The following is a 19,544-nucleotide window of genomic DNA, read 5'->3' on the forward strand; positions in this document are numbered from 1 at the left end:
CAGGGCCGCACTGCCGCTCTGAGGAGGTGTCGGCAATTGTCAGCGGTTCGCTGCGGACTCGTCACCTTCACCGACTCCAGCACATTTGTTTGTCACTTTCTCGTTAACACCACCTTGTGTCGCTTTCTGATAATTGACATTTAAAGCTCTACTCCGATTGTCTGTTGTGAGAGAGCGTCCACAAAAGTAGAACTAGTCACCTTCAGAGTCCCAACAAAAGTTACAAGGTCACTACTGAATTACTGAATGTTACAAACCAAAGGATGCGTCAAAATCTATCGTTTTAAAAACGTCATTTCCTAATACTATCAAAATTAAATCCAATTTAGAGATTGCAATTATGCAGTTTCCAATGAAAAAACTAACAAGCACATCCCATCCTGTTGATTCAGTTACTTTGAAGCCATCTGTGTGTTTCATCAACACGTCACCTCAAACTTGGAGATTAGCATATACATTGTATACCTTGATTACACTGCAAGAAATTCATCCTCAATCTTTTCAACCATTATGCAGAAAAATAAAACAGGCAAGTTGTGTGGTGGACCCATTTTTTTTTTATTTTTACAAAGATTACAGCCACTCTACTTCAGAGGGGATGAAACGAGAAGAGTGTGTAGCTCCAATACCAGGGCGACCGTGCTTGACTGGCTTGTAGGTGATGGAAAATTCACCCAGGTAGTGACCACACATCTCAGGCTGTGGAAAGGAAAAACAGCATGTTGGTCATATGCACAACACTTCAAGACCACTACTAGGACTACTAAAATAGTAACAGAACTCAGGATTAGCTTCTCAATCTTATCTAAAGCTTAATATTTAGAATAAAACCAATGCGATCTAAATTTAAGAAATCACGTAGCACTTTCTATACATCAAGCTTTAACCCACCTAACATTGATTTAGCTTTTACTAATCTTAAACTAAAGTCTACATCTAGGAGTATACTGGACACTAGGAGCAGTTTGACTCACTGTGTTTCGGAAGTTTCTAAAACCATTTTTTTCCCACCCTCATCCTGTAGAAAATCATTTTAGCAGCACTTTGCCATTTTGCAGCACCTTGATTGTTTAATAAACTGTTTATTTAATAAGTTTGAGTATTAATACAAATGTCTGCTCAAGTCACAATTTCAAAACTTTTTTTCTTAATGTGCAAATTTACAAAGATGATATGCTTAAGACAACATTGCCAGGATAACATCTATATGATAAACTCAGCTAATCTTTGGAGCTATACTTTAACATAGTTCCCTTGTAAAGGATAATCTTTACATCCCAAGTCATACGCAACATTCACCACTCATTTATCCACTGTTAAGTAAAAATATTACTTTGTCCTGACAAGATTAAAAGATTACTAACTTCAATTGCATGCCTAATGTTTTGATAATGAAAGATTTCTCTTCTTCATCAGAGCAAAAACTGTAAGAGATACTGCTCTGGGTCAAACGCAAGAAGCCTGGAAACGTGAAACTGCATAAGCTTTGTTTAAAAACAAATTAATCTATCCTGACCATTGTTTCTTCTGATAAGCTACGTCCATTACGAATGTAAATCAAATGTGCTTTTTTTCCAACACACTCAATACTATGGTTTGGAATTGAAAACTGAAGTAATACATTTAGGGGCCCTGATAGGGTTGGGTTTCAAAATGTACACATACAGTCCACCACCAACCAAAAGCATCTCACCTTAATTTCAACCTGGTTGAAAGTCTTGCCGTTGTACACACCAACCATGGACCCAACCATCTCAGGCAGGATGACCATGTCCCTCAGATGAGTTTTTACCACCTCTGGCTTCTCCATGGGGGGTGCCTCTTTCTTTGCCTTGCGCAGGCGCTTCAGGAGGGACTGCTGCTTGCGGCGCAGGCCACGGTTCAGCCTCCTCCTCTGGCGGGCGCAGTACAGCTGCATCAGCTGCTCACTGTAGAGGGACAGACAACATATTTATCAACAAAGCCCCTGACCACCTCTGAAATAACATTTATGTTGCTTGGTAGCAGATAACTGAGAAATGCTTTGCCTGTAAACGACATTTCAACTTATGCAACTGCACCTCAATCTTAACGGAAAAATGAGCTGGAAATAAAGATGCAACAATTCCACAGTTTTTGCAAATATTTAAACTCTGCACCAATCAAGGTACAACTGTGATTTGCACATATGTAAAATCAACTGTTTAAAGTATTGAAGTGGTTACGACTCTTAGACAAAAAACATACATCAGATTATTTCTTTATTAATGACAATCTGCTTTATTAAAGTTTTACAGCCTTAAATGTTTATGTTTAGAGATCATTTTGACATGTGGCTCTCGTTCTGCGGAAGTCTCACAAAACTATTATGCCAAATAAACTGTAGTGCTACAGCTCGAGTTGACCTGACAGATATCAGCTGCACAGCCCGAGCAGTGTGACACTTACTAGGACATGTCCAAAAGCTGGTCCAGGTCCACACCTCTGTAGGTGAACTTCCTGAAGGTACGCTTCTTCTTGATCTCAGTATCCGCCTGAAAGGGACAAGCATCATTCTCGGTCAGTCAGTCAAACGCTGTTAGCATGTACATTTAAGCGCTAGTACTCATATTAGAATGACTTCTATTGTTCCCTGTTAGTGACCTACGGGATTAACAGGACTTGCTAAATTACTCTCGCATGCGAAATATGTAGACATTATAAACACGGACCATATTTTGTTACTAATACAGACTATGTTAACCACCGGGTTAGCTTAGCTAGCGACGGCCCTAGCTCAGGCTAATACACAGCCTACAAACAGAAGTTTATCTTATTTTCTGATCAGCCATTTTCTCCTGAATAATCGGTGAACGTGTGCTACTGTCGGATGGTATGGCAGGCTAACTCAATCAGTCACAATAGAGCTCAGATGCACATAGATTATATTTTGACGAGCCCCACAGTCGGTTGTGCACCTACCATCTTGCCTGATGTTCCGGAGGAAAAGAACGGACAGAAGTCTCGTTCGACCTGATATCGCGCGATTTCAAGCCAACTTCCGGTGGTTTGTTCCGGCGCGGTCAGTACCTGCTGTGAACAACAGGTGGCGCAGCCGCACAACAACTGAAATTCTTGTTTCATGCTCAAGTTTCTATTTTCATTAGGCTTATTTTACCATGACAAGTAACAGTAGAATAAGTTCTCTACTACATTGTAAAATTGTTAAATACAATGTATTGTTGTTTATGGTTTTAACTTCAAACTTAGGCTACATTATATTTTGGTAGGCTACTTAAAGTACATTTTGCAGATCACATTATACTTTGGTTTAAAGAATCCCTGCACCAAGTTAGAAAACCACATTAGTATAGTTTCACTTCCTTTGCTTACATGTGGTCATTCACATAGTTTTGGTTTTATTTAGCCGCCTGTATAATTAACTGCCTCCAAACTATTTCAAGGGTGAAAAGCAAGAGAGACTATTTAAGCTGTAGTTATTTCTCCATTACACCACATAATACATGTTCTGTCTATGAATTTAGTTTTGTTTGTCTTCAAACTTTGTAGTAGTTGTTTAATGTATATTACCAAAATGCAAAAAACTAAATTCATTATCGCTGGTTTGAAGTGGAGAGAGAAAGCTTCTGATCTAATCTCACTTCAACAGAAAGAGAGAAGTGTGAATTCATACAGAAAGTATTAACAGAGCTTAACTTTGTCCACATTTTGTTATGTTACAGTTTTATTGCAAAATGGAATAAATTCATTATTTTCCTCCAAATTCTACAAATAATACCCCAGAATGACAATGTGAAAGAAGTTTGATTCAAATCTTTACAAATGTATTAAAAATAAAAAAATGATGATGTACATAGGTATTCACAGTCTTTGCTCAATTCTTGATTGAAGCACCTTTAGCACCTATTACAGCCTCACGTCTTTTGAGCAAGTTATCTTGGCTGTGTGCTTAGGGTCATTGTCCTGATGAAAGATGAACCAGAGCGCTCTGGAACTGATTTTCATCAAGATGTCTTTGTATATTTTAAATATACCTGCATTGCTAAATTATTCGTTTTTTCTGTATATTAAAGACATTTGGGTTTAAAATCAAGACATGAGTGGTTCCGAATATCGGCTTTTATTTTATAATATATACAGCTCGTTATCTTAAACAACATTGAACATAACAGGATTTGTATTGGAAAAAGTATTGAAAGAGATTAAAAGTAAATAGGAGTAGACAAAACTGCGTAGTTTGCAGTAAAGTCTGTGTCTCACTGACTTCTCACTGATTATGGTCCCTTCCAGACTCATCTCATATCCATCCTTCGATCTAAAACCTCATGTCTTCTGTGTGCTGCTCCTGTGTGTGTCTGATGTCGAGGACTTGCAGTATTCTTCACTAATCTGTAGCAATATAACAAAAGTGCAACTTAAGAACTGCACCACAAGCCAGCGTTACACAACCCTTCCTGTCTTAACACACCGACTCTGATCTGGTTTCTTATCTCATTTGCTATCATTTCTTAAAATCTTCTGATAAATATGCTTCCATGCATCTGCTGACTGATATCTGTATGTTATCTTAATTACTTGACACTTAAGAGTTCCACATCAGTGCTGTTTGGCATATGTTATTTTTTACAAAGCAAACTGACACGAGATAACGAATACACATCTTTATTACACTGTATTCACAAAAACATACTTCTTACACATTTTTTCCCAATTGGTATAAAATTATTCCAAAGGAAAAGGTATATTCCAATAACAACTGTTATTCAGAGTCAAGGTAGAAAACAGCCCCCATTTAAATCAAAAATCTACATAAATAACAATCACAAATGATCAAATATAATCATATGATTGGTTCACATATTAACCAATATTTAAGAATGAGTCACTTAAACATTATTCACTGACAAAAAAAGAGAGACAGAGAAAATCCAGTATTCTTTTGTTGGAATGTTGAAAACTTCACTTGAGGATTTTTTTTTTTTTTTTTTTTAAATCCACTCCCTCACTGCACTGTCTTTAATCCAAAGAAAACAAGCTAATCTCCAGCTGGACTGGTTATGCAAACAAAGGAAATATTTCCTCCATTAAAGAAAGATCTGAAAGGCGCTAGAGAGAAGACGGTATATAAAAAAAGGAATGGGTTGTTCTAAAGAATCCATTTTGTTCCCTCGTCTGAACGAAATCTGCTTTACTACAAATCTATGACCAATACTGAAGAGATGAAGACGACACCGATTCATTAACAAAGACACGTTCGTTCTCATTCACAGGACTAGTGCATGTCGTTTATACAGCTGTTCTGGAAAAAGCATGGGCTTTGATCAAACTGGCATTTTCTGAATACTCCTTAATATTTCTTTTTTAGTTGCATGTTGGCAGTACAAAAAGAAATTATGTAACTTATGTGTCAGCAAAAACCCAATGGAAAAAAAAGTAATGGGGTTTTGGCACACAAAGTCCCTGGGATTTAAAAAAAAACGAAGCCAAAAAAGATCAGCAATTGTGGTCTCTTTAAATATAAAAAAGAAAATCACAGAAATACAGTTCATCGTGATATGTATGACAAAGGTTTTGTACAAATAGGGGTGAGAGAACAATTTCATACAATACTACAAGGACACGACCTAAGAAAGGTGCAACATCCTATTGATATAAAAATAAACCATCTGCCATGAGGTCTTCTTGCAGATCCATCCCCAGCATTCCTCGGCTCCCTACTTCTTCCTAGTAATCTGTTCCGTCGTCTTGGTACGTCTGCTCTTCTTCCTGGTAACCTTGGTAACCCTCATCTTGATAATCTGGTATGTAGTCGTGGTGGCCACCTGCCCCGTTTTCATCATCTCTAACCTCGTCAGACTTAGGACAGTATTTGGCATCATAAATCTGCCTCCCCAGGCCAAAGTTCTGGCCGCTCTGGTTGGCTCCCTGGTTGTATCCCATCTGTAGGGACATAGTGCTGTTGTCACACTTATCTGTGCCCAGCTTCTGGTCATAAATGGCCCGCCGTGTCCCTGGAGCCGTCATCCCAGCCTGTAGTAGACACAGATCAACAACAACCTTTATATAACTAGCTCTTTTTCCTGTGTAGGCGTTTAAAAGTCTAAGCAAAGTGCTGACTTCAGTGCTCCCAGTCTATTGTTACAGTCAGTTGAGGAGTTTCTTTCTACAAGTCTAAACACGAGACCCTTCTACAAAAGTGCAAGAATGCAGTTTAGTGCAGTCCTGGAATACTGCATTTATGACAGGTTGGGAATGTGTTGCAGTACCTGGCTGGCCCCCTTGTTGGTCCCCATTTGCAGGCTGATGGTTGTGTTGTCCATTGGTGGCTGGATTTGAACTTTGGGGTCATACAAGTGCCTTCTTGTGCCATATGCATTCATACCTGCCTGACTGGCACACTTGTTTGTTCCCATCTTCAAAATAAAAAACACACACACCAATAAACAGTTATTTCTTTTAGGTAATTACCACATACAATCTGCAAAACAAAACAGTGATTTAAACCAACTGACTGCACTTACACAACAAACAAGTGCTAAAATGCTACTTTTTACAAAGTTAGTGATGTTCACCGACTCATGACAATACCCAAACATTTACTTTTAAAGTTTCAGTCACGTGTCATAGATTTGTAAACATTAAGTTGTACGGCGAGTTTTCCCTACTGTTTAGGGTCTTGTATCTACATGAGATCTTTGTTGGTGATGGAAACAATAACAGAGCAGAGAGGCTTTAGAGACCGAAAACAATGAGCCACTCTTATACAAGTATGCTGTGCTTGACATGACATGACAAAGTCTGGTTCCGCAGCAGTTTCACCACATGTGGTAGTGAGCTCAGCTTTTTAAGTATGTGAAATGCCTCACGTCTGTCAGTTCCAGCCAAAGATAAAAAATGAAAAAGTGACTTTTGTATGTTACCGTTAATGACAACCTGAGAAAATTATTTGGTGTCCAATCTATCACATTGAATTATTTTGTTTCCACAGTCTTGACTGTCAGTGTCAGAACCTCACAAACATGAACTTCAGTCATGTCATATACCGACTGTAAATAAAGGGAAATGAAAGGATCTACCAGGCCGAGATAAGTAGTGAAGTGCACAGCATTCAGTGTTTTGCTTGGTTTAATTATAGAGTTTTGCATCTTTATAACTGTGCTGCTCACTCAGGAGTCTCAGAACAAACTATACCTGCAGACCAATGATGCACTGTCCAGCCTTCATCTTCTCATCATCAAACATCCTCTCCTGCTTATCAGCATACTTTACCCCGATATCCACCCGGGACTGGCAGCCCTTGGTTTTGGCCTGCGGGAAAAAATATTGAATGTTATAAATGGTGGATTTCCCAAAGTGACAGGGATGATAAAACATTTCCCATACCCACCCGTGCCACTGTCCGATTATTATTATTTATTTATTTTTTTAGAGACTCACCATGCTAGCCAGTGCGAGCAGTGTTGACTGGACCTGTGTCATGTTGCCACTTTCAAACAGGTCATTGGCTTCGAAGATATCATGGGGCTTCAGGCCGTATACAGTGATGGCTTTGATGAAGTTTGTTAGGTTCTCCAGCTAAAACCACACAAATTAAACAAGATCAACTACAGTGTTTGTCAGGTATTAAAAATGACAGATGTGATCATTTCTGTTTGCATACCATGTTAGGTTTTCCTATTAATGAGATGTAGTCATTTATTTGTTAAACCTTTTATAGTCTAATATGACTCATCAGAAGCAACAATCCTAGCATGCAAGTGCAATCATGATGTAGCATGACTCAGTGAGCTGACGTCCTATTCCGAAGTCATTAAACTACCAGATGTACAAAAGCAATCCGTTTAAAATGCATGCGTTAATTTAACTCACCTGATGCCAGTTCAGCGCCGACTGGTTGATCTTTTTCACAGAGCCTGGCTGCAGCTTGTTGATAAGTCTGAGAGAAAGGAGAAATATTTATGGGTTTTCAGACCACAGCACATTTTTTTAAAAACACATGATAAAAGTTGTCACGGTTCAGTCTAACAGATGAACTCTGATGTCGGCTTACTCGCACAGGATGACTCCATTCTTCAGGCCCTTCTGGAAGTCCGGGCCGATAGATCGGCCGGTGATTTCTTCAATCCAGATCCTCAGCTCCTCTTCTTTCTGAAGGTCGTACTTCTGTGCGATCTGGTTATGGAAAGAGTTCAACGGTCACTTGTTTCACAATAAACTAGAAAAACCTGTATATGATTTATTAACCAGTAAATGCATTCTTAAGTTCTATTCTCCCCACCCCACCCCATTGACTTTACATGTGTTCATTAACACAACTGAATATTCCTATGACTTTAACATTTGTCCTCGAGCGTATTGTGACTACATTTAATCGTGTTTCATGGTCATCTGAGGATGACTTTGCCTCAGTGTGACATGATATGTCTACAGAGGATATTTTTGTCCTATTTAGCCATCATTTATAAAAAGGTGATGCTGACATGGCTTAACACACACACACACACACACACACACACACACACGTGTGTGCACACAGACACACACGGATATCCTGTTTGGTAAACAGCTAATTCTCTCCTGAAACACAGGAAGGTAGTTGCTGAAAAAAGGGGTTAACATGGCACAAGGATCGACCTTGTAGTGAAGGCTGGTGATTGATGACATAAGTGTAAAAACATGCAACACTGGCTCTGAAAGAGGCCATTCAGCAAGAACATTGTGACCACATAAACAGCAGCTCAGTATGTTGTGTGGCAAACTGGAAAGCATAAATGAGAGGAAAAAAAAAAGCTGAGGATAGTAAACAGGTATACATTTTCTTTCCATACCACAAAGGGTAAGGTGTCAAATTATCTCTGTGGCTTAGCAAAGCTTTCCCCGTGAGAAACTAAACCACAGTGTAACCTACTTATACGTATACACAGGAGTTGGCTGCACTCTCACAGCTGGATGGACTCGAGGAATTTCTAATTAGACTTCATTCATTCGGTTATCCCACTTATAAAAAAACAAAAACACAACATCGCTATTTTAACTACCCGCAAAGAATCCTTCAGATGTAATTTACAGAAAAAAGCTGAACACAAGGAATTTACCCCACAATGCTCGGACAAAAAGAGCTGAATGAAGCAGCAGGGACGTCGAACTGTGTGTGTGTGTGTGTGTATCCAATGAATGAATACAGACTGTGGTGCTGCTCAGCTTTGAGTTGATCGTGTAAACTTTTCAAATTCTTGTCAGTGCATATTTTCTACATCGGGTTTAAGCAAGAGGAAAAAGAAGGTGGTGGGAGCCGGGGGCCAGAGGAGAGTTTCGATCCTTAAATGCCTCACATTTCAGAGGGGGGCTACGTCACCCATGACAGGAAATACCACCCCAAGTCGGCATCTCTTAAGCCGCCCCCCTCCAGCCTCCCATCAAGGACCTCACTGGTAACAGACAGAGGAAATCTACATGTTTTCTTTACGTCCTGCACACGTTGTTCTGTGGAGAATGTGGGGAGGGGACTTGACCCTCTCTCTTCCATACAAGGGCACAGTCAAAGAATGTAGATGAGAAAAAAAATAAACCAGCTGAGGAAGGAACCAGGTATGTATGCCTGTATGTAGTGAGATCACTTCTGTGGTTGATTTGCTGCAACTTAGATTACATTTTCTCCTTTTCATAGCGAGAAAGAGGAACGAAACTCAAAGACTTTATTACACAGTAACAACACATGTACTCCCCCACCCTCCTCCTTTTCAAGAAAGAAAGAAAAAGTTTTCGAAGTTATGCAACTCCGTGTGATACACAGTAACGTGGTCAGGAAAGTAATCTCCAGCATCGGCCCTGGTATTTTAAGTGGTTCCGGATGTGCAGGGATCTGTGCAGACGCATCCAAATAAACGCTCCTCGGTTAAAGTTACACAGTAACAACGAGTGGGTTCATCATGTAGTGTGAAAAGTTACACGATCACCTCATCAAGAGCTGAGGAACGACAACTTACCACAGGCAGGAGGAGGTGGGGGCAGCAAGAAGCGCCTCCGTTTCAAAGAAGCAGTTAAAGGGCAACAACAGCACTGAACAGCAAACCCCACAACACGCAGCCACTAATGGGTGAATTACATTATCTGCTAATGCGGGTCACGCCGCCGGGGCAGCAGGCTGCACAGGGGAGAGAAGGCGCAGGAAGGTGGACAACAACTTTGCCACAACGACATCCTTCTTTGCCAAAGGGGACAACGCCCAAAGTGAGTTTTAAAGTGACTCGCATGCACGGTGAAACCTCCCTTCAGCGCCTAGGAGGTGTAGAAGTCGAACATAAATGCTGACTTTGTTAACTTTTACCACTCACATTAAAAGTTTCAGGAACTTTATAAAGTCTGTTTAACCTTGAAAAAACACCCGAGTCTGTCTTTCCATCCACCTCCGGCTGCACCCAAACCTGGGCACGCTTGTCAAAATGGAGGCCAGGTGACCGAGGTGGTGGCGTTCAGAGAAAAGCTCGGTGAGTGGACGCTGGGAAGAAAAGTTCAGCACAGTTTGCTTTGAGATAAGTCCAAAATGTGGACACCTACCTTGTTTTTCACCTCTGCGGATAACCCGTAGGCAGGGCCTTTGTTGAAGGAAGCCATTGTCAAACAGTTGACTTTGCTATTGAGGTTTGAAATAATAAAAAAAAAGGCTGCTTGAGAATAAAAACTGCGCTAAATTGTCTCCGACTTTCTCTTCCAATGAAACCTCGGAGTGAACTAAATACTTCCTTTCTCTTCTACAGCCGCCAATTAGAGCGCTCCCACGGTTTTTTACCAAAGAGCGTCGACTCACAAGTCAAGATAGTTCACTGCTGGTAGCTCACCGGAGAAAAACAGTCACCCGAAAGGATGGAAATGCCTCTCTTATATGTGTTTGACATGAAAAAAAAAAAAAAAATAAATAATGAATATTCAACACGTGTTATGTGAAATATGACAATATACTAGAGACTTGTACATATTGGATTACATAACTCAACAAGGCCATTTACTAGAATAAAAAGATTTTAATTAGTCTGTCTTTTTTTTTTTGCTTCATAACTTCATAAATTAAACATGACAGACAATATAAACACACAAGCCTCATAGATTTGTGTCCTCTGTCACATCACAGCTGACCTCATGCAGAGACACAGGATGTGCTAATCCAGAGAGTGGAGGTTTTAAAGTGCCATCAGCTCGGCTGATATAGAGATGTAGGTGTTTTTGCAACACCCGTTTAGAAATGCTCAAATTAATCAGGGTACTGGTATCACTTAAAAAATGAACATAGATTATTTGATTTTAGACACTACTTGTCACAATAGACCACATTTTGTAATTTGAATAGATCAATTGTTATTATAAAATTCACTACTTTTAATTAAATGTGTCCCGCTAGCCTCTAATTATAGCCAGAGTAGCGGGGGTTTATAAAAGCAGCTTTCACGTTCTTTGAAACATAACAATAATAATATACGTTGTCATTAAGAAAGATTGAATGTCCGACGAATACGGAAGTGCACAGGCGGGAGTGCTCTCGCCTGTCCTCTTCGTTGATCGATGCTGGCTCCGCCTCCTCCTTCTCTTCCTCAGGTCTGGATTGATATTAAAAACTCCTTATATGGAAGGAAACTTCCCAGATTCCTGCCTGGTGGGAGTGAGCCGGTCCCTCCCTGCATACCAGACGAGCAGAGGACGAGACCAGTCGTCGCCTTTTTTTTTTTTTTTGAATCACTGTCGATTAAAAAGTTTCGAGGAAGAACGGGGAGCTGCTGAGGTGACGTAATCCCGGTGTAATGGGGATGGCAAACTTTGTAAGACCAGAGCCGGTGTCAGGTAGCTGGACGGACGATCGTACACATGTTGGTGGCTCACTGAGGGAGCTGGAAGCTCAGGGGGTTTCTGCTTCAGCTCACAGCAGCTTTTTCTTTCTCTTCTCTTGGTGAAGTTACTTCCACACAGGAACAGAAACTCTGCTCTCTGTGCAGCCAGTTCAAATATCATGGTGGCCTGCTAAATCAAATCTTACTCAGATTGTTCTTCCTGCCATATAGATCTCCACAAACCATAATGTCTCTAATAAATAAATAAATGAACCAGCTAACAATGGGACCAACATGCATTTTCTAACAGGAAGTTCCCACTGGGACACATTCCCAGTTGTTTTTCCGGACCAGCCATAATCCAGTTATGGACAATAGTACTATTCTTAAAGAACGGTTCAATAGCCATCGGACACACGGTCGTTGGCTGTTGGACAGTCAAGACATGGAGCTGGCCAAAGATGCAGCTAGTGACTTTAAAAACAAACCATTTGCTTCAACTGGTCTGGTTTCATGGAGAAGTTCCTCAGTGTCTTGAACTCTAATATTGGGATTTGTGTTGCTAAATGAAACTGGTTATCATGGGTCAAAGCGCTGGAGCGAGTTAACAATAACAAAAAAAAAAAAAGTGTTCTTTTACCATCTGCCAACAACAATGTGCTGTTTTTTATGGCGACGAGAGCTAAAATCAGTCTTTTGACCGATTAACCAATTGTCAGAAAATGAATTGCCAACCATTTGGATAATCAATCAATCTCAATCTTCTAAGACATAAATGCAAAACAATGTCTAAAAATATTGAACTGAACTTACAAAAGTAATGAAAAGTAAATAAATTCAAATTTTACAGCAGAGTAAGTGATAAAAAATAACAGTGCTAATCACACCAGCAAATATCAGTGAATTACTTCAACATGTTGTGGTGTTTCGGTCGAATTCGAACCCTTAATCGTGACAAATGTACCCGACAGATTCCATCAAGACAGGAAGTAATGACGTAAGGCTAGATGTCTCTCATCAGTCTCTGACAGCGTGTCTGGTCATAAACAGCTGTTATCAGGAACTTTTCTTTGTGGGATTACGACAAACAGGTGAGCAGGGGGCTGATTCAGAGCCTGAGAGTAAATACACCTGAGGGGAGGACAGTTACTCATCCTTGTGATGAGATTACATCAGCTCAATGAGTCACAGCACTGAATGACGTAGCTGTGCTACCCTGGAGTCCGTGAAACACTTAGGGACCATGTGTTATTTCTGTTGGGGTAAATGGTGTTCATAACAATGTCGACCGTTCAAACATTTTAGGCTATTACTTTACTGAGGGGGGGATGATTCAAGGCTTCCAAAGATTGGAAGACAGTCAGAACAGAGGGTCATATTCTTTGTGCACCTATAAAATAAAAACTATTGATCAAGTGATTCCCACTGAAGTGACTCCTACGCTCCCATTCTTGCATCACAAACTGATTCAGACAAATGGGCAACGTGCTCCCCCACATGGACAGACTGGGTAAGCACAACAAATTACAACATGATGCAAATTCTACACAATGCAACCAGAGGAGGAGACCACATAAGAACACAAAGCTCAGACTACTTCATTTCAGCAGGGTTACAATATTCAAGGATGATGAGCATAGTAACACAACAGCACCGTAAAGGACCCACAAGTCAGTCGACTGAGCTGTAGATTTAGATCATTTTATTTTTCAAACAATTGAGATGTTAAACACTGAACAAATAAAGATGCCCCAGTCACAACTCCAGAAAACAGATTCTTATCAACCAGTTGTAGCACTTAACCTTTATTGCCAGTTGTGTTGTGCAGTTTCTCATTGTCTGCAGCTTCACCCTCACTAGATCGGCGTGTACAAAAAGTTAACAGAAACGGTGCATATACCAGCGTCACGCTGATCATGGGATTTGGAATTCTCGCACATAAACCCAGCTCCACGAACAGCCGTGTTTTATGCGGAAGCAAATCCAGATTAACCGTTTACCAAGGCACATTGGTAGGGATGAATAACTCAAAGAATGAATGGACAGAGAGGCTGCGCACAAGCCAATCTCAATTTAAATCATGAGAGAAAAACTGGAAGTGACTGATGAGTAATAAAGGGAAATCAAAATGATGTATTAATCGTCACATGGAAAATGCAGAGATTATCTGATGCTTTCTCTCTCTCTCTCTCTCTCCCTTTTGTGCACTTTTGAAAATTGAAGCAAAAGAAATGCTACTTCAAACAGTATTTTCTAAACTCTCAAAAGTGAAACAACATTAAAAGCTGAAACTCTTAATAAACCATGGACTCTTAACTTGTGGGAGCATCACCTACTACTCAGCTTGAACTAAATCATTGATGAAATGGACAAGCTGTCTATTTTATGTACAAGTGCATAAGAGGTCTTAATCCTGTACATTCATTAAGGCTGTTTAACTCACAAAAATATTGTAATGTATTTTTTTTTCTTCCAAAAGGCAAACAATATGTAAAAGAAAAACGATGAGTTCCAGCATTCAAACATTTCCTTGTTTTTGTACATCAAATGCATGTTTTGATCAGAAACCTTCTGAAATTACAATTGGGAGAGAATCATTGGTGGCAAGATTTTTCACTGTAATAAAATGTTGTAGTACTGCCACACGATGGAACCATTTGAAATTATATAGTTTTGTAAGACCTGTGAAATGAAGAGAGCAAAGGTGAGTAATGGTGGAGTATGGAATGTTAATAACCAAATGTAGTGGCCAATGAAAGACCATGAAAAAAATATTCATATGCTCCCGTTGGTATGAAATAATGAAAGATGAGGGTGACAACACTGTGATGCAAAACTAAATCAAAAGAAAAATACAGGTTCTTGAATGTTAATTTTGATGAATGCGCCATAAATGAACTGTTCAAAAATAAATAGATGTATACATGATGAGAAATTTATAATTTACTCTTTATATTTCACATAAAGCTTCTTGTTACTGCCAAAATATGCTCCAGTATTTTATACTCTGGACATGTTTAGCTCTACCTGTGCTAGATAAACTATCAACACCTTGCTGGGCACCAACATGGCAGTCTGGTCTGAACAGGACAGCTAAACCCCAGCCTTCCCTCAAATTTAACCCTAGATTGTAATTCCTCATTGGAAACATGAAGGTAAAGGACGAGGTCAGCATCATCCCAGTTAGCCTGAAAGGGATATACAATTAAAAATTCACATTGTAGCACCTTTTCTGGTTGTCCGGGATAATGCTGTCCTCTCTTTTTCCCACCTTCTGTGTTAGTAGCAGCATTCTGCAACTAGGGTCTCGTCATTCCTGTGACTCTCAGTTTGAAAATAAAACAGAAACAGCCCTTGGTATTACAAACTCAACTATTCTTTTAATGTTTACTCTTTTATATCAAAATCTTAATAGATTATCACAGAAAGAGGAAGAGGCATGAGGGGGAGTTTAGCAGGCCTGACTTATGCCAAACTCACAGTGGACAAACAAAATCACAAGTATCTCGTCTTTGCGAGACGAAAAAAAAAAAAAAAAAAAAAGGAGTGGAAAAGGACAGCAACCTTATCAAACCCCTCAGTCTAGGCAAACATATGGCAGGATGTTCAATTTGCTTTCATCACCATGAGGGTCCAATGATATGCACTCTGTCCAATCATACCATGCACCCTTGGTGTCATAACAACCATTCACCCCAGGCCAGTGCTGTGTGTGTATCCTGTCCAAGTCCTCATCCGTCACCTCCCTGCTCACACCCGGTAAATCCCCCACTGAGCTGTCCGACTGTAGAACATGAGTCTTCTTTAACTCCTTAATCTCCTGTTCTTCCCTTTTCAGATACTCTGACATGAAAAAGTGTGCACTAGGGGCCTGGACCCCTGAGGAGGTGAGCACATTGCTCTGAAGGTTCAAGTAGGACTGAATGATTTCATTTCTGGACAGCTCCTTCCAGTTTGTCTGGTGGAAAGGGTTAGGGCTGGGACCTGGTGCTGGGGTAGAGGGTAGTACAGTGCTTTCAGTTCTCTGCCTTGACTCAGCAGGGTCAGGAGTGGGGGCTTCGTCTGTCTGGGAAGGTTCTTTATGTACCAGAGATTTGATCTGACCTGTAACGGGGTCAAATGTTAGTCTACGTTCTTTTAATCGTACAGGCTTAGTCATGTCCTCCATTTTCTGGCCATCTAAGTTGACAAAATAGTCTCTAGACCTGTACTTCCTCCTTTTATGCTCTGAATTATGGACCGTTGACCCATCTGTGTCATCAGACATGCCCATGACTCCCTCAGATGCTGGCTTGTGTAGTTCTGAGTTGTGCTGGGCAAGAGAGAGTGAAGGGGAGACTGTTGGGGATTCCAGTGTTGCAGATATGTCTTGTGATGGACAATGGGAGGGGACTTCTGATGAACTAGCCCAGTGCATTGAAGACCTATGAGAAGAATGTGACAGTTTCTCAGCATAAGATGCATGAGCTGGGGAGGATATAGGCTGGGACAAAGATAAGGGAGAGTCCCTAGATGAAGGGCTAGGGATAGGCGTTCCTTTTGGTGCATACGCTGAAGAGCGTTTGGTCACTGCATCTTGCTTCACGCTCCTTGGGCTGGAAGTGAGGCCACGGGGACTTTTGGCCTGATAATACCCCCCTCCTCCTTCATCCAATTTTGCCTGTTGCTGCATCACAGCAACTTTGATCAAAGAGGAAGTGCTAGGTAGTTTGGCTACACCAGGGGAGCTCGGATGAGGTTTGACAGCATTAACTGGAATTCTGTTGATTTTATCATTTTCAAGGTGATCTATTCGAGATCTGTCAGGAGATGGGACAACCTCCTGGTCAGGTAGGGCATCTGGACTGCCAGCAATCCCATTGGTGGGTGGTGGTGAAACAGAGTTATCATACGAAGACATCTTGGAGATTTTCTCTGGTAAGTGCACTCCACTGTCACTGTGCTCTGCCCGACGCTTGCGACTGCTTGATTTCTCAGCTTTTGGGGAGTATGTGTTATGAACATCATTTCTGACTTTGACTTCAGAGACACCCTTCCCTGGCAAGGAGATTTCAGGAGGTGAGGCATCTGTTCTGTTAGGATGAGAGCTACCATTGGTAGACCCAGGAGCACTTGCAGGCACAGCTGGCCCAGGCTCAATCAACCTTTGCCAGTTCCTTAAGAGTTTCTTAGCACGCTTTGCAAGGTCTTCATCCTTGGTCTTCTTCCTTACATCATTAATCAGTTTTCCTAGTCGAGTTTCCTAAATAGATAGATAGATAGATAATGTGGGTGAGAGTTAGAAAGAAAGAAACAAATTAAGCAACACAATTTCTTTAATGAAGCTGTGGTTCACATACAATCAACTGACTTACCTCAAGTGCTTCTTTGGTGATAGGATATTTTTCAAGACAGGTAATTACCTCCAAAACAACCACCATGTTGCATATCTGAACAGAAGACAAACATTTTGTATTGTATTATCAACAAAAAAATAAAAACAAGCCCCAACAAACTGTTGAGGAAGGTAGTGACACTAAAAGGCATTGTTAGGAGAATTGTGATCACACATCTGATTTGTTACGTAAGACACTGCCAATGACCGAGAAATATCTTAAATGAATGTGATGCCTAAACAATCCAATATTTGAACACACTCAAAGCTATTGAGTCGTGCCTACAACGTGTATACGAAGGTATGTTAGCTGACAAGTTAGCCTAAGAGAAACGAGCTTGTCAGTTTCACAGCCACAGAACGACGCTGAAAAAGTAAAGATGGCAAAGTGTCAACTCAAAAGACCTTTATCACTACAAACGTTTCAACAAAAGCGCAGCATATGCACAAAGTCTAAAGGCAAACGATTGAACATTTGAAGTTAAAAGTTTCCTATTCTGTCGACAGAGTCGACGGCGTTTGTGTGTCGGCAGTCTTACCTGTGTTAGCTTATTTGGCTACAGCTCGCATTGAACCAACTTGAGAAGGAAGGAGCAGACTATTTCCTAAAACGTAGCTTTAGCTAATCAAGCTATTAGTCAGCTAACTCCCTGCCACACTTCGCAATATAGAAGAAACAGACTAGAACGAATCTCTGGTCGACTTGTGGCACATACAAATCGTTCAAAAGTAAAATAAGTTAACACCAGAAATGTATGCAATAGGTTTCTTCATACCGTTAAATACTCTAAACCCGCTTTGCTGCTAAGGCTAGGCTATCAACTAGCATGCTATATAAACCAGCTAACGCCTGACGACTGTAACGACCAAGGTAACGCAGTTGCTAAGTTAGCTAGCTTCCAAGCTGTCAACTGTAGAGCGCAGCGTCTCTCGGCCTCTCGCAGACAGTCAACGTGTCGGCGATAACTCGGCACAACATGAAAATAAGCATTTTTCAAAAGCAACAAACCGCTGATAGACAGCAGCTGAATGAGCTGCTTTGTCGAGTTTGTCAGACTGCAGGTAAACAAGCTAACGTTAGCTAGCTAGCCCCGCTAACTTTAGCGCTACTCACATTGCTCTGACTGTCGATGGCCTGCAGCAGCCGGTCCCTCATCTGCTGCGGGGTTGCTGAGACCGTTGTCATTGCCTGTTCGGTGCGATCCGGAGGATGGAGGGAGGAATCCTCCAAAACGAAGACCAGGTGACAATGGTGACTCAAAAGCCGCTGCAGTAACACGTCAGGCGTCCGAACAGCATATTCTTCTGTCGCCTGTAAGGTAGACGGCTCACTTTATCTCATATGGAGTGGTGAATGTGTGTGCTGTGTTGACCGTCGGCAGCTGCCTGCTCGGCGCTCTAGCAACTCACTACCAGCTGCTGGATGTCTCACCGGCCTCCTGCTGCATGCTGGGATACGATGCCTGCGCTTTGACGTCTGCACGCAGACAGGCGACCAGCCCCGGCGAGCGTCTGCAGCCTCCAGTGTTTCTGAAGAGACTGCTCCTCTACACTTCACTTTACACTGCTCACCAGGGACAGGGAGGGATGTTCGAGATTATGAAAATAGTAGAGGACAGTGTCACAATCATTTCCCCAAAGGTGACATCACTTTATGTTAATGATGCAGTTTGTATAGGGATCAATAATATTTCTGTTAATTCCATCACCTTAAGAGGAGGAGAGAGCAGAAGGAGGATTGGAAGTTTTAGATTTTACTGTCTTGAACTCCACCTTTAGGATTAAATGGTTAAGAAATACCTGAAATTTCCTGAATCAATATTGTCCTTATTACCACATTGCATATTTCAGAGACCGGGTGGCTTAAAGTTTTTCATGGTGTGTACCTACAATATTTCCAAACTGCAAACAAAACTTTTAAAGCTCCATCAGCAGGCTGTATTATCCTGGAAACTGTGTTATATTCATAATTTCTAACCACATAAGGAGATTATATGGAACAATTGCAATATTACAGTTAACCTTAAGAGTTTGTACAAAGGAATATAATCTATGTAATGTCATTGTTAGATGATAAAGGCAATATGTTAAAATAAGCTGATTTTCTGAGAATTAGATCCTTCCCAATATAATATAAAGAATTTGTTTAGGTAACAAACGCTATTCCCAGTGGAATAATTGAATGAATGAAATTACTTTTTAAAATGTTTCCATACAAGAACCCAGTGTAAATATTGGTAGAATTAACATTATAGACGGAAAATGTACCAATAAACACATATGAAAGGAACTTCAAAATCATAATAAAATGACATCAAAAGGAAAATTCCTTTGGGATTGTCATCTAAACAGTATAAATGATGGAAAAGTGT

General features: G+C 40.6%; 3 protein-coding genes and 1 long non-coding RNA gene across 5 annotated transcripts; 1 reads left to right on the top strand and 3 right to left on the bottom strand.

The window, feature by feature from the left end:
- Window positions 1-534: 534 nt before the first annotated feature.
- On the bottom strand, window positions 535-3,011 carry rps15 (ribosomal protein S15). The gene is made up of 4 exons (XM_026373653.1): window positions 2,941-3,011; window positions 2,428-2,513; window positions 1,694-1,928; window positions 535-699 (listed from the first exon to the last, which is right to left on the bottom strand). Exons 1-4 carry the CDS (start codon window positions 2,941-2,943, stop codon window positions 574-576), a joined length of 450 nt encoding a protein of 149 aa, XP_026229438.1. The 5' UTR covers window positions 2,944-3,011; the 3' UTR covers window positions 535-573.
- A 1,683-nt stretch (window positions 3,012-4,694) lies between these two features.
- Window positions 4,695-10,714, bottom strand: cnn2 (calponin 2). Its single transcript, XM_026374744.2, has 7 exons — window positions 10,537-10,714; window positions 8,030-8,151; window positions 7,849-7,915; window positions 7,417-7,554; window positions 7,171-7,287; window positions 6,246-6,392; window positions 4,695-6,009 (listed from the first exon to the last, which is right to left on the bottom strand). Exons 1-7 carry the CDS (start codon window positions 10,591-10,593, stop codon window positions 5,704-5,706), a joined length of 954 nt encoding a protein of 317 aa, XP_026230529.1. The 5' UTR covers window positions 10,594-10,714; the 3' UTR covers window positions 4,695-5,703.
- Window positions 8,159-11,007, top strand: LOC113171990. Its single transcript, XR_003299725.1, has 2 exons — window positions 8,159-10,466; window positions 10,737-11,007. It is a non-coding gene; the product is annotated as an uncharacterized LOC113171990 (long non-coding RNA).
- A 2,483-nt stretch (window positions 11,008-13,490) lies between these two features.
- crsp7 (cofactor required for Sp1 transcriptional activation, subunit 7) lies at window positions 13,491-18,696 on the bottom strand. 2 transcript variants are annotated; one of them, XM_026375293.1, is made up of 3 exons: window positions 18,287-18,696; window positions 17,153-17,227; window positions 13,491-17,040 (listed from the first exon to the last, which is right to left on the bottom strand). In XM_026375293.1, exons 1-3 carry the CDS (start codon window positions 18,356-18,358, stop codon window positions 15,376-15,378), a joined length of 1,812 nt encoding a protein of 603 aa, XP_026231078.1. In that variant the 5' UTR covers window positions 18,359-18,696; the 3' UTR covers window positions 13,491-15,375. The 2 variants fall into 2 exon arrangements, with proteins under 2 accessions (XP_026231078.1, XP_026231079.1); XM_026375294.1 differs by lacking the exon at window positions 18,287-18,696 and adding an exon at window positions 17,712-18,225.
- Window positions 18,697-19,544: the final 848 nt, after the last annotated feature.

The sequence above is a fragment of the Anabas testudineus genome, chromosome 17 (assembly GCF_900324465.2).
Source record: "Anabas testudineus chromosome 17, fAnaTes1.2, whole genome shotgun sequence".
Taxonomy (NCBI): Eukaryota; Metazoa; Chordata; class Actinopteri; order Anabantiformes; family Anabantidae; genus Anabas; species Anabas testudineus.

What these genes read in the sequence shown, in the direction of transcription:
- rps15 (XM_026373653.1), bottom strand. An exon ending in CAGCTTTTGGACATGTCCTA is followed by an intron (nt 1,929 to 2,427) that starts GTAAGTGTCACA and finishes GTCCCTCTACAG; the next exon opens with TGAGCAGCTGATGCAGCTGT. An exon ending in TCAACCAGGTTGAAATTAAG is followed by an intron (nt 700 to 1,693) that starts GTGAGATGCTTT and finishes TCCTTTCCACAG; the next exon opens with CCTGAGATGTGTGGTCACTA.
- cnn2 (XM_026374744.2), bottom strand. Translation starts at nt 10,593, where the DNA reads ATGGCTTCCTTCAACAAAGGCCCTGCCTACGGGTTATCCGCAGAGGTG. An exon ending in AGTGCATCATTGGTCTGCAG is followed by an intron (nt 6,393 to 7,170) that starts GTATAGTTTGTT and finishes TTTATTTTGAAG; the next exon opens with ATGGGAACAAACAAGTGTGC. An exon ending in CCAACAAGGGGGCCAGCCAG is followed by an intron (nt 6,010 to 6,245) that starts GTACTGCAACAC and finishes TGTCTACTACAG; the next exon opens with GCTGGGATGACGGCTCCAGG.
- crsp7 (XM_026375293.1), bottom strand. Translation starts at nt 18,358, where the DNA reads ATGACAACGGTCTCAGCAACCCCGCAGCAGATGAGGGACCGGCTGCTG. An exon ending in CCATCGACAGTCAGAGCAAT is followed by an intron (nt 17,228 to 18,286) that starts GTGAGTAGCGCT and finishes TCTTCTGTTCAG; the next exon opens with ATATGCAACATGGTGGTTGT. An exon ending in TCACCAAAGAAGCACTTGAG is followed by an intron (nt 17,041 to 17,152) that starts GTAAGTCAGTTG and finishes CTATCTATTTAG; the next exon opens with GAAACTCGACTAGGAAAACT.